Consider the following 14,189-nt stretch of genomic DNA (forward strand, 5'->3'; position numbering starts at 1 on the left):
CCTGGAACTCACTCTGTAGACCAGGCTGGCCTCGAACTCAGAAATCCACCTGCCTCTGCCTCCCAAGTGCTGGGATTAAAGGCGTGCGCCACCACTGCCCGGCTTTTATTATTATTTTGACACAGAGTCTCACTACATATCTGTGGAACTCACTCTGTAGACCAGGCTGGCCTTGAACTCATAGAGATCTGCCTGCCTCTGCCTCCCAAGTGCTGGGACTTTTTATAAGCAAGAAATAAGCAAGAAAAGTAGATCCATAAGAATAACCGTAAAAAGCTAAACAGGCTGAGATGATTCACTGTGGTAGACTGTATATAGGTGTCTGTCCTTAGATAGAGTAAACTCAGAAGAACGTAGAACGTATTGCTGGTGTACTCTTGTGACCCCAGTTGTTGTCATGAGAGCTGAGCTGTGGCAGTGGACAAGGGAGTGGGTGCCTCAGTTTTAAAACCAAAAATGTACTGCCTATACACTGTACAACAGTGTTCTGGTCAACAATAGACCACATGCAATAGTGATCCCACAAATTGTATCTATTGGGAGGATAATAGTACTTGTATAAATGCACCTTGTGACATTCACACCATAAGGAAGTAACCTAAGAACATACTGGTCTGGGCAGTGGTGTCCAATGCCTTTAATTGCAGCACTGCCTAAACAAACAAAAAAAAGAACATACTTACTGGTTTTTTCGAGACAGGGTTTCACTGCGTAGCCCTGGCTGGCCTGGAACTTACTTGTAGACCAGGCTTGCCTTGACCTCAAAGAGCCTCCTGCCTCTGCCAAAAATGTACTGCCTATACACTGTACAGTGTACAGTGCTAGGATTAAAGGCTTGCAACACCAACTCTTACAGAACATACTTAGTGGAACGAGTTGTTCCTCATCCTTAAACAATACACAGTTGTTTGCCTCCTGGATTACAATAACAGGGATGAGTTTTCTAGGCAACCCACTGTGGTGGATAGCCCTAGCCTCTTGTTGTCATGGTAACTCCACTCCTGGGAGGGGCTGCGAAGGAGGAGTGAATCTTGTAAACCTTCTGTCCAATCAAATTTGTTAAATAAAGGCTACAGCCAGTGATTGGGCAGTAGAAGAGGAGTGGGAGGAGCCAGAGGCAGGAAAAGTGGAGAAGACAAGGAGAGCCGGGGTTAGAGAGGGCTGTGAGGAGTTGGCAGTTGGTCGAAGCAGAGGGCAGTTGGTGGAGAGAGAGAAGACGAAGAAGACCTAGGAAATCGCAAGTTGTTAAGAGCTCTCATAGCCGGGGAATAGTGTAGTTTAATGGTAAATCTACCCAATCTAGGCATGCAGCATTCATTTGATACTTATTGACTTGTGTCGTTATTCTATGGACTCCATATGGGCGAGAGATTTACCGCAACAACCCACCTACTCTGTTAGGATGCAGAACTGTGCCTTTGGGGGCTCTTTGTTGTGTGGGTTTCCCCGGGGATTGCTGAATGAGGCTGTTTGTTTTTAAGGCTGGGCTTTGCTCCTTAACAGTTGAGTAGAAACTACAAAGGATGGATAAATGGCCCCTGTACTATTCAGTTCCTAACTGCGTGGGAGAAAGCTGGATATCGGAGGATTGAGGGACAGCTTTGGGTCTGGTTGGGTTTTTTTGTTTTGTTTTTGTTTGTTTGTTTGTTTGGTCTTTAGCTTTTGGGGACATCTTCCCAGGTGGGTCAACCCTCACCCTTACATCCTGAGTTCTTGCTCACCTGCCACCTTTCCTTCCCTGGATCTGGTCCTTGGACATCTAAAGTCCTGTCAGTGTCTTCTTGGAGACCATAGGTGGTGGAGACAGGATTCTCTCTGCCATTTATTTTTTGGGATGTGAACTGATATTGGATGTCTCAAAATCTAGATGGATCTTTCCTTGGGGCTTCTTTTTGTCTGTTTTGAAGGCTGCATTTCACTGGTTGTCTAGCCAAGGCTAGAATTCCTGGGTGCCTCATCCTTTCAAGTACTTGGGACTAACATGAATGCACATGCCATACTCTTGACATACTCTCAGGAGTTTCTGAGCGTTCAATCTGAATGGGCTCTCACGGATCTTGGGGTTTGAGGTCCTAGTCCTATTGGTATCCAGAGGAACCAAGAGATAGCTTTGACATCCCCTGGCTTACTTCCTGAGAGCCAGAAGTCGGGCTTATTGATGCACGTGGTATTTGCCTTTAGCACAGCGCTGCCCAGCCCAGGGCTGAAGGAAACAGTTTTTTTTTTTTTTACAGTTTTTTGTTTTTTTTTTTTTACAGTTGAGCTCAGAAGGTCTCAGCACCCTAGCAAGATCATTGATCATATCTCTAACATTTAAAATATAGTTATTGGGCTGGAGAGGTGGCTCAGAGGTTAAGAACAATGTATTCTTCCAAAGATCTGAAGTTCAATTGCCAGCAATCACATGGTAGCTTATAACCATCTATAATGAAATCTGGTGCCCTCTTCTGGCATGCAGGCAGAACACTCTACATAATAAGTAAATGTTTTTCAAAAAGAGACAAGTATAAAGTTACTACATTTCTTTGTGTATGTGTGTAGCTATGTAAATATAATAGCATCTATGTAGTATGGAGGTCAGAGAACGACTTAAGGCGGTCTGTTCTTTCCTGGCACCATACACGTTTCCAGGATTAAACTCAGGTCCTCAGACTCGGCTGTAAATGCCTCGTCCACTGAGTTGTCTGCTAAGCCCCATTTCTCAAAATTCTTCAGGGCTATTGATTTTCTTCCTAGCTCCTGACTTCCTTTTGTTCTCTAATCAAGCTCAGACTGAGAAAATGAGCCTATTGTCTGCCCACCCTAATTTCTGTTCTCTTCTCAGGCTAGCTACTGTTTGGGTACCACCCTGAGCTCCTGGCAGCAGCATTTCATGGAGGAGCATTCCCAGTTCACCATGGTAATTGCTATGGGCTGCGCAGGGACTGGGCCCTGATAGGCCTGTGGATGTGTTCAGCCTTGCTGACACTCCCGTTTTCTCTCCCATCCTGTGTAGCTAATGGGGATTGGAATCGGTGCCCTCCTTACGCTGGTCTTCGTTGGCATTACCTTATTTTTTGTGTACAGAAGAGTGAGCAGATTCCGTGAGTACCTTGGTTTGGACTCTGGCTGAGCAGTGGGGATTTTGCTGCATTTGTGTCCTATGAAGTATTTAGAGCTTCCTGAAGCTTCCCTTAAGCCTTGTTGGAAAGTGCTCACCTACTGAGGCTCAGGTTGTCGTTCCCCATTTGTCTACAGCCTTTTCTGCTCTCTCCAGAGCTAGAATCCAGTGAGAACAGAAGAAACTCCTGACTTTTAAGATGAGTCTCCTATGTTACTGCTTCACCGGCTATTGGAGCAGTAGCCGGGGACAGAGTAGAACATAGTTTATCCTCAGCACCTTCACCTGCAGGGCCTGTCTTGTGCTTGCACTTGATTGTAGTTACAGCTATGTTCACTGCACAGCCATTCAAGGCTAGTCACCCAGATCCCTACCGGCTCACTTGCTCCTTCCTCCTCTCACAGGACGAACAGAACCCACTCCTCAGTACAGGTTCCGGAAGAGAGACAAAGTAATGTTTTATGGCCGGAAGATCATGAGGAAGGTAACTTGTTTGGAAGCTCTGGGTGGCAGACGGTGGTGGTGAGAGTCTCTTCTACATAGGCCTTTGTGAGATGAGGATGTGCTGCCTGCCAGCCTCTCCTGATCTCTGCTGCCATCTGCTCTGGTCCCAGGGCTTCTGCTGCTGGATACAGGATTTAGGAGATAGTTTAAGTCATATTGAATGTTATCTACCTCCCCATATGAACCAATACTTTTTTTGTTTTGTTTGTTTGTTTTGAGACAGGGTTTCTCTGTGCAGCTCTGGCTGTCCTGGAACTCACTCTGTAGACCAGGCTGGCCTCGAACTCAGAAATCCGCCTGCCTCTGCCTCCCAAGTGCTGGGATTAAAGACGTGCGCCACCACCGCCCGGCGAACCAATACATTTTACCTAGAAATACCTCACTTGCCCTGGAGGCAGCCAGGGAGGCATGGTGTTAGTGCATGTATATCTGGCTTGAAGCACCTGAGCTGCTTTGGCAATTGCTAAGGACCCAGGGCACTTGGGCTTTCTGAAGTGCTGGCTTGTGTTAACAAGAAATAGGTAGGATAGGAAGCTGCTTTTCAGAAATATTCCTGGGTACAGGATGGATAGGCATAGAGGGCATGTGTTCGCCCCAAGGTGGGTGGTCACTGCCTAATTGGGAAAGGTGAGCCAAAGAAGGACCTAGCTCCTGGGGAACACGGGTAGAACAATGCAGTTCCCTAATGACCACATTTATCCTAAGGTTGTGTCCTCTTTTCTGTTCCATGTCCTAACTGTAGTCCTCCTGCACTGAGGGTCAGGGACTGGTGGCTAGGGATGAGCTGGCTGCTCTGAGTCCTTGTTCACCTTTGGTTAGTTGCCATAGCTCGTCCCTTCTTCTTTCTCCCCCTTCCCTTAAGCTTGACCACTTGAGGGCAATGAGGACTATTCTGTGGGGTTTATGGGACTGTGTAGTGTGCTCTTGTCCAAATGGTATCCCTTTGTCCTTGACTGTTATATCTTCTTCAAGAAACCAAGTGGGTGGGTGGGGGTTGTGAGAGTGGCCCCAAGTAGCTCAGGTCAGGAAGGTATCAAATCATAGCCAGCTCCAGGGCACAGACTCAGGCTGAGAGCTTAGACCTTGCCAGTCACAATGTTGGCACCCTGTCTTTCTCTTGGTTCTGCAGGTGACCACACTCCCCCATACCTTGGTTGGGAATACCACTGCACCCCGTCAGCGAGTCAGGAAGAGGACCAAAGTGCTATCTTTAGCCAAGAGGTACTGAGAATTTCCTTAAGGTCCTTACCACTGCTATGGCTCCTCCCATGTCAGGACACACCAACGCAGAAGCTTCTTCAGGCTTTGAAGTGCCCATAGTATTGGTTTTGGGTCCTTGATTTCTTACTTAAATGTCTCTGCCTTGCAGGATTCTGCGCTTTAAGAAAGAATATCCTACTTTGCAGCCAAAAGAGCCCCCACCCTCCCTGCTTGAGGCTGACCTTACAGAGTTTGACGTGAAGAACTCTCACCTGCCATCAGAAGTTTTGTACATGTTAAAAAATGTTCGGTAAGTGAGTGGATGGGCACCGGGGGGTTCTGTCCAGGGCACGTCTCTGGAGGCATCCGCTTGCTTTCCTTGGATTGTCTTTGACATAGCTTTCCTATGTCAGGGATGGTTGGCAAAGCCTGTCTCCTTCCCACCTCGAGACTGCTACTGCATAGCGGCAGTGATGCTCAGCCGGGTCAGGTGCTTCAGGTGTGTGCAGTCTTGCGGTCCGCTCACCTGGTTCGCTCTTCCTTCCTGTTCTGCTCAACAGTTGGCAGCATTTTTATCCCCAGTGGCAAACTGAATAAGTGTGAGAAGTTGTGTTTGGGCCAGAAATGGCAAGCTGTCTCTCCCTCCCCACTCTGCCACTCTCTCTCCTTTCCTGACAGGATCTTGCTGTGTAGCCTAAGCTGGTCTTTAACTTGCAGTCCTGTGCCTCATCCTCCCGAATGCTGACATCCATGAGCCATTCTGTCAGCTTCCTTTTTTAAGGGCACAATACTTTTAACTTTTGAAATATATTATTATTATTGTGGGGGTGTATAAGTGAGGGTAGCACACATGTGCCACACGTGTGTGGAAAGCAGAGCATAATTTTGTGGAGTTGGTTCTCCCCTTTCAATCTTTATATTGTGTGGTTTAAATAAGAATGGCCCCCACAGGCTCCTAGATTTGATTTCTTTGTCACCAGGGAGTGGCACTGCTTGAGAAGGGTTAGTAGGTGTGGCCCTGTTGGAGAAGGGTGTGTCACTGGGGGTGGACTTTGAGGTTTCAAAAGCCCTCTCCCCCAATATGTGTCTGAGGATCAGGATGTAGTTGTCAGCTACTACTCCTGCACCATGCATGTCACTACTACTCCTGCACCATGCATGTCACCATGCTTTCTATCATGATCATAAGAAACGCATCCTCAGAAACTGTAAGCAAGCCCACAACTCAATTCTTCTGTAAGACTTGCCAGGGTAATGATGTCTCTTCACAGCCTTAGAACAGTGCTTGAGGTATGTGGGTTCTGAGGATTGAACATCAGCTTATCAGGCTTCTGGGTGCTTTCCCTGCCTAGCCACCTCAGGCCCACTTTCCTCTTTCTTTCTTTTTTTTTTTGTTTTTGTTATTGTTGTTGTTTTTTGTTTTTGTTTTTTTTTTGTTTTTTGAGACGGGGTTTCTCTGTGCAGCCCTGGCTGTCCTGGAACTCACTCTGTAGACTCAAGAAATCCGGCTACCTCTGCCTCCCAAGTGCTGGGATTAAAGGTGTGCACCACCACTGCCCGCCCCACTTTCCTCTTTGTTATGCATATACATTATTGGGGATGGGGCTTGCCTTCTGTTTTGTGTTTGGCTTACATTACTACTTACAGTGAGAAGTTTTTGAGCTGATAGTTATCTAAGAAGTTTAAAATTCTGATTGCCTAGAATGCCAGACGAGCTGAATCAGCCTCATAGAGGTCTAGGCCAGCCCTGGCCCTTCTGCTAGTGGGGACAGTGGCCTATGCCCCTTACTCTTCCTTCCTTGAGAGCATCTGTTCTGTTTGTTGCAGGGTTCTAGGCCACTTTGAGAAGCCACTATTCCTGGAACTTTGCAAACACATGGTCTTTGTGCAGCTGCAAGAGGGAGAGCATGTGTTCCAGCCTGGGGAGCCTGACATCAGCATCTATGTGGTTCAGGAAGGACGGCTGGAGGTCTGCATCCAAGATGCTGTGAGTCAGTGGCCAGAGTGGGACAGGGGACAGGGTCCTGAACTCTCACTTTAAATGGGGCTGGAGAGATGGCTCAGTGGTTAAGAGCACTGACTGCTCTTCTGCAGGTCCCAAGTTCAACTCCCAGCAACCACATGGTGGCTCACAATTATCTATAATGGAATCCAATGCCCTCTTCTTCTTCTTTTTTTTTTTTTTGGTTTTTTGAGACAGGGTTTCTCTGTGTAGCCCTGGCTGTCCTAGAACTCACTTTGTAGACCAGGCTGGACTCGAACTCAGAAATCCGCCTGCCTCTCCCTCCCAAGTGCTGGGAATTTTTTTTTCCCCTGGTTCAATTCCCAGCACCTATGTGACAGCTCGAAACTGTAACCCTTGTCCTAGGGGATCTGACACCCTCACACAGATATGCATGCACTCAAATCAGCAATGTACAGAAAATAAAAATTTTTTAATTTTAAAAAAGTTAATGTAGAATTTTAACCTTAGTTCTTTGGAAAAAACCAACAGTCTTATTTGGTGTTCAAACACAGCTGGTATTTGTATTCTGGCAACACAATACACACGCATACATACATACATTGAGATACTTTAATTCAGTAGTCCAAGGACAATCTGGAACTCAATTATGTAGCCCAGGCTGTCCTTGAGTTCATGACAATCCTCCTACCTCGAGTACTGGGATTACAGTCCTGAACCAACAGGCCTGACATGTTATGTTGTTAGGCACATACAAGTCTCTGATTCAAAAATACTGTAATTTTTATTGATAATAATTAAATTTGGTTACAGTTTTCTACAGTGGCCTCATTTGTAGTCAGTATAACAAATTAATTAAGTCTAATTAATTAAGTTTGGAGGATACAAGATGTATATTGGGAAGCTATGACTGGGTTTGGCAGGATTTTTTTCATTATTCCTCTACTTTGCATGTGCGTGTGCATGCGTGAGTGTGTGTGTTAGGCTTTTCTTAATTGCTGTTAAAGAACACCATGACTAAAAGCAACTTGGGGAGGAAACGATTTATTTCAGCTTACAGTTCCATATCACAGTCTATCATTGCACTGTCTGGTTTTGTGTCAGCTTGACACAAGCTGGAGTTATCACAGAGAAAGGAGCCTCCCTTGAAGAGATGCCTCCATGAGATCCAGCTGTAAAGCATTTTCTCAATTAGTGATCAAGGGTGTGAGGGCTCATTGCAGGTGGTGCCATCCCTGGGCTGGTAGTCTTGGGTTCTATAAGAAATCGAGTTGAGCAAACCAGAGGAAGCAAGCCAGTAAGTAACATCCCTCCATGGCCTCTGCATCAGCTCCTGCTTCCTGACCTGCTTGACGTCCAGTCCTGACTTCCTTTGGTGATGAACAGCAGTGTGAAAGTGTAAGCTGGATAAAGCCTTTCCTCCCCAACTTGCTTCTTGGCCATGATGTTTGTGCAGGAATAGGAACCCTAACTAAGACAATCATCAAACAAAGGCAGGGCAGGAACTAAAAACAAAAACCTAGAGGTGGGAACTGAAGCAGGAGCCATGGAGGAATGCTGCTTACTGTAACCTTACCCCTCATGGCTTACTCGGCCTTTTGGGTTTTGTGTTGTGTTGTGTTTTTTATAGTACCTCAAACCACCTGCCTAAGGGTGACTGGCAGCAGTGAGCTGGGCCCTCCCCATTAGGCGTCAATCAAGAAAATGCCCCACAGACATTGCCCACAAGTCTGTCTGGGGGCAGAATTTTTTCTTAGTTGAGTCTTCCCAAGTGACTCTAACTTGTATCAAGTTGGCATTTGACTACCCAACACCATGTTTGTGTGTTTATGTGGGTGTGTTGTCCCTCAGAGGCTATCTACCTTTTTGATTTTAGTTTAGTTTGAAACAGGATCTCACTATGTAGTCCTGGCTGGCTTGGAACTCACTCTGTAGACCAGACTGGTCTTGAACTCACAGAGATCTATCTGGCTGCTTCTGCCTCCCAAGTGCTGGAATTAAATGCTTGCATCACCATGCCTGGCTACCTTGTTTTTGAGACAGGGTTTCTGAGCTCCCAGAGTGCGCCAGTCTGACTTGTCAGTGAGCGCCATACATTGACTGTCATCACGTCCCGATGCACACTGACAGACCTGACATTTAACATTTTCAATTACTATTGTCTGTGTGTGCCATGGTGTGCACATGGAAAGGCCAGAGAACAACTTTTAGACATTTGTTCTCTTCTTTTATTGTAGGGCTCCAGGAATCAAACACAGATTGTCAGTCTTGCTGGGCAGTACCTTTAACTGCTGAGCCATCTCACTGGGCCATACTTTGACATTTTGTTAGTGGAGACAGTCTCACTATGTGTGGCAATCCAATGTTAGGTGACCAAGCCAGCCCAGTCAGTCAACAGGTTCTCCAGAGCAGGAGTGAGGATTAAAAAGAAAAAAGATGATTAGACAACATTGCAGCCTGACCCCAGCTCGTTCAGAGGCTGAAGGCTGAGGCGGGTTATTTTTTCCCAATTTGCTTTTAAACCATTTTAATTACATGCAAGTATTTAGGTCAGTTCTAGGTTGAGGAACTAGCAATACAATAAATGCAAATAGTCAAGGAACAAGCAAGGCAATTAGCAAAGTCCCATGATCACTCCCATGATCACTCTCATGATCACTGTTTCTAAGGGCTCATCAGGATGACAAAAATATCTGAGCCTGCTTCCCTGTCCTAGCCCACAGTCATATTCACGCCTGAAGCCTACTTCTTTGTTCTAGCCTAAGACTCAGATTCCTGACTGACTGAAATAACTTCTCTGTTTTAACCTAAAATTAGATTCCTGCCTGAACTTACTTCCCTGTCATGGCCCAATGTCAGATTCCTGTCAAGCAGCCCCAAAAGCTCTCCACAGTTATGAAAATAAATGTTACTTTTAAGAGACTAGAACTTGTTCTGGATCTCACAGCCAGAGTTAATAATAGACTGCGACTTAAAACAATACTGATACCCTATTGTGCACTCAGCCTGTTTGTTTAGCTGCCTTTAAGAGAACAAAGTAACGGCCACTCTTACTTGCCTTGGATTTTCCATGTATCAACTTTTTTTATTTTTATTTTTTTATTTATTTTTTTATTTATTTATTTATTTTTTTTTTGGTTTTTCAAGACAGGGTTTCTCTGTGTAGTCCTGGCTGTCCTGGAACTCACTCTGTAGACCAGGCTGGCCTCAGAAATCCACCTGCCTCTGCTTCCCAAGTGCTAGGATTAAAGGCGTGTGCCATCACTGCCCATTTTATCATTTATAAAATAAATAAAATTATTTATTTTATGTATGCAAGTACACTGTATCTTTTTTTTTTTTTTTTTTTTTTCAGACACCAGAAGAGGGCATTGGGTCCCATTATGGATGGTTGTGAGCTACCATGTGGTTGGTGGGAATTGAACTCGGGTCCTCTGGAAGAGCAGACAGTGCTCTCAACCTCTGAGCCATCTCTCCAGCCGCTTAATTTATATATAAATATCATATGTTCAAGCCAACGTGTAACCCTGGCTGGCTTGGAACTCACTATATAGACCAGGCAGGCCTGGAATTCTCAAAGATCTGCCTGCCTCTGCCTCCCAAATGCTGGAGTTAAAGGCATATGCCACCACCGCCCGGCATTTATTTTAACATTTATCATCTTCTTTCAGGCTTATAGTATCTCTCTTTTAAAAATAATAATAATAATAAAAAAGATCTATTTTGAGTATGAGTGCATGTGTTCTTTGCATGTGAACAGAGAGGTCAGGAGAGGGTGTCAGTTCCCCTGAAGTGAGCAGGTGATTGTGAGGCCCTGACTGGGGGCTATGGAAGCTCAGCAGTCCTCTACTGTGGAGCCATTTCTGCAGCCCTGTGTATGGTATCTCTTCATCCTGCTGACTCCAGCAAGGCTCTGTGCTCTTCTCTAGAAATGAAAGCTTGTCTGCCAGCTGTCCAGCTGTCCTGGGTGCCTCTTGGCCTCTTTGCCTTGTACTAACACCTGTCACTCTGTTCTCTAAGCGCAGGATGGCACCGAGGTGGTGGTCAAAGAGGTCCTGCCAGGGGATAGTGTTCACAGTCTCCTCAGCATTTTGGATGTGATCACCGTGAGTATCCCCCACTCCTTCCCTGCCATAGACGGCCTCAAGGTCATGCTTCCTGTCTTGCTAGATCTCATGTGAGTCCTGTCCTGTATTTACACAGTATGAGAAGGGCCCCTCACTCTGTAGTTAAAGAGGTATCTGTGGGAACAGCTTTGACATTCTGTTTTAGATAGAATGCATTTAGAAGACTTTGGTGGTTTTTTTCTATTTCTTTTTTGTCTATCTGTCTTTCTCTGACTGGTTCTAGGACCTTACTGTGGTTAGCCCAGGCTTGCCTCACACTCTTTATCCTTCTGTCTCTGCCTCCAGAGTCCTGGGATTACAAGTGTGTGCTACTGCCCCCAACACTCTTCACTTTTTTTTAAAAGATTTATTTCTTTTATTCATATGAGTACAGACACACCAGAAGAGGGCATCAGATCCCATTATATATAGATGGTTGTGAGCCACTATGTAGTTGCTGGGAATTTAACTCAGGACCTCTGGAAAAGCAGTCAGTGCTCTTAACCGCTGAGCCATCTCTCCAAGCCCCATTCTTCACTCTTTGTCTTTTTGTATCTGTTCATATACAGAAGTGAACAGAACAATCACATCACCTGTATCTCTCTCAACTGCTGGCCTCACAGGCGTGGGCCTCCGTGCCTGGCTAGTTAGTTTTCTTGTTGCTAGTGACAGAAATACCTGACAAAGGCAATTAAGGAAGGCAAGGCTCATTTCAGCTCACAGTTCTCCATTGTGTCGGGAGAAGGGAGAGGAATGACAGCAGGGGTGTGAGACCATAAGTGCTGTCCCACATTCAAGGTGGAGCTTTTTAAAATATTTTTAAATATTTTTAAATATTTTTAAATATTTCTAGAAATATCCTCTTACACACACTGTGGAGTATGTTTCAATGGTGATTCCAAATCTAGCCAAGTTTACGATGAAGGTTTAGCCATCACACTTCTATACTGTGTTATGTAGAGAAGTTGAGTAGAGCCTCATGTGGGGTTATTCAGACATGCTGAACCCAGGAGCCCAAGACTTTATACAGGAGCACATGAAGAGCCTCAGAGGGACCCACTGATCCATGATGCATAGTTGCATGCATGTAAATATGCTGGGGTGTCTTGTGTGTCTACATTGCTGCCTATCAGATAGCCAAAGAATGCTTAGTCTTGTTTGGTGGCCTAGAGGCATAAATGGGACCCCTTTGTCTTACTGTACCCCACTTGACCTGAGTTGGGGCAATTACTTGCCCAAGGGAAAAAGACATTCATTTTTGAGTGTCTTTGAATTGCCTTTGAAAAACTGATGCTTGACTTTGAGGAAGCTACTAACATGGGCTGATAGGGTTGAACAAGAGCTGGAGCTCATGTGTTCCTGGTGCTGGAGCTTGCTCTGAGGATGCTCCAGATGTGTAGAAGGACTTTGGTCTGTGTGGGGTGGGTAGACCAGTTAGCCACTTGATATATGCATTGTTCCTCCATCCTGCTAGCTAGTTTTTATTTTAAGCAAAAAAATTTTATGTACCAATGGCATGGACCTTTCTTTGTTACTTGTTTTTGATCCTGGTCTCATTGTGGGTTTTTTTTTTTTTTTTTTTTTTTTTTTCTGATCAAGGCCTGAAGTTTAATAATTTGCTTTCACATATAAAGGGGAAGCCCCACCCTCGAGTCTCTTCTCGGTTTAGCCCAGGGGCTGGGCCAGGAGATAGCAGTCTGAAGGTGTCAAGGCTAGCTCAGCAGGCAGTCCATTCCGCTCAACTCCTGTGGCAGACTGCAGGTCTCCAATGCAGGCAGCTTCCCAAGTCCTTTGTTATTTGGATCTCTAGTGGTAAACAGCATGTTCCGGTCTGCTCAACCTAGGGGCTGCTCAACCTAGACAGGTTGGCAGCCTGGGGGAAGGGCACAATTCCCGCGTTTTGGTTAAATTAAAAAGAAAAGAGGTGAAGCAGGGCGTCGTGATATCTGGCTACTTCCTGCTGACATTGGGGGTGACGTGTCTCTAGGGGGAACCTAGATCATTGTGGTTTTTAAACTGAGTGTCATTTATTCCAGCATGTGATAAATATGGCAGGAAGTAGGTTATGGCTGTGGCCAGGCCAGGGTTTCTCCTGAAGTGACTATCCCATTGTGTACATATCAGGCTGGCCCCCTTCCCTAGAGTAGTCCATCTTCTGAGTCTGGAAAGGGTAGAAAAGAGAGAGGCATGACCCTGGAGAGAAGATGACCATTGTATTGCACTTATCTGGTCATTTTTCAGTCTCACCAAATGTTTGTAACTATTTCATTTTACAATTAAAATATTTTGGTTTTCTTTGTTTTGTTTTGTTATTTGGGGGTGGGGGATAGTCTCCCTACTTAGCTCTGGCTGGCCTTCAACTCACAGAGTTTGTCTGCCTCTCTTCCAAGAGCTTGGATTAAAGTTGTGCTCCACCATACCTGGAAAGAACTTAGAATTTTTACAAAATCGCACAGACAGACATTTTAGGGTCTGCACTTGCTGTTTCACGAACAACATTCGTCTGTCTTCCCAACGACCTTCCAACTCTCAGTGTCTTTTAACACACGTGTTTTGTATGTGCTCTCTCTATCTTCAGTACTTTGGCTTCTTTACTGGAGAACAGAGAAGAACCCCTCTTGCCTGCCCCTCTTGCTCTCACTGCTTCTCCCACCCTCTTGTTTCTAAAACTAAGACTCCATGCACGTCTTTCACAGCTGAGCCCCAGAGTGTCCTAGGGAAACTGGTTGCTTGTCAGCTTTTGTTCTCTTGCAGTTAACCTTACACAGGTTTTGCCCTGGCCTGTGCTCCATGAGGAACACTTTTCTCTGGGAAACCTTCCCACCTTCCCCGTCCTACCATCTCATGCTACCTGGGACTCCCTGCACTCTGCTGGAAGGGCCTCCTGCTTCTTCCTCTTCATCCCTTCCTCGTTTTGGTGGAGCAAACCCTGTTAGCTTCCTGAAGAAGGTGCCAGAGACACATATTTGTGAGATCTTACAAATATAGAACTAGTCTTCCTTATCTTTCTCTTAAACATACTATTATATATAATTTAGTATATGTAATTTCAATTTAATTTGTATGTGTGTGTATTTGCATGTGTGTGTGTTAGACTTAGCCTGGTTTTCTATTGTCTTTCATTGAATTACTTATTTTTAATGTATGCATTATGTTTATGCCTGCAAGTATGTTTGTGTGCCTGAGAGTATATTTATGCACTACACATGTGCAGGATCCCACAAAGTTCAGAAAAAGGTATTGTATCCTGTGGAACTGTAGTTATAGGCAGTTGTTAGTGGCCATGTGAGTGATGGGATCTGAACCTAGGCCTTCA

The 14,189-nt window shown here is 45.3% G+C and overlaps 1 protein-coding gene across 10 annotated transcripts in view; it reads left to right on the top strand.

Moving 5' to 3' along the window:
- The window catches only part of Pnpla7 (patatin like domain 7, lysophospholipase), an 83,116-nt gene that overhangs the window by 1,557 nt on the left and 67,370 nt on the right, over positions 1-14,189 (top strand). For 8 of the 10 annotated variants that reach the window (XR_013111512.1, XM_076937515.1, XM_034505288.2 and 5 more), the window contains 7 exons: positions 2,825-2,899; positions 2,996-3,083; positions 3,505-3,584; positions 4,734-4,825; positions 4,974-5,114; positions 6,632-6,791; positions 10,793-10,873. Coding sequence is in view for 9 of the 10 variants with exons in the window: in XM_076937515.1 (XP_076793630.1) it covers positions 2,825-2,899; positions 2,996-3,083; positions 3,505-3,584; positions 4,734-4,825; positions 4,974-5,114; positions 6,632-6,791; positions 10,793-10,873 (717 nt within the window). In the remaining variant the exon portion in view is untranslated. Of the gene's footprint in view, positions 1-1,128; positions 1,285-2,824; positions 2,900-2,995; positions 3,084-3,504; positions 3,585-4,733; positions 4,826-4,973; positions 5,115-6,631; positions 6,792-10,792; positions 10,874-14,189 lie in introns of those variants that run through there. The other 2 variants (XM_076937512.1, XM_076937516.1) reach the window with 1 other exon arrangement.

The sequence above is a fragment of the Arvicanthis niloticus genome, chromosome 6 (genome assembly GCF_011762505.2).
Source record: "Arvicanthis niloticus isolate mArvNil1 chromosome 6, mArvNil1.pat.X, whole genome shotgun sequence".
Lineage (NCBI taxonomy): Eukaryota > Metazoa > Chordata > Mammalia > Rodentia > Muridae > Arvicanthis > Arvicanthis niloticus.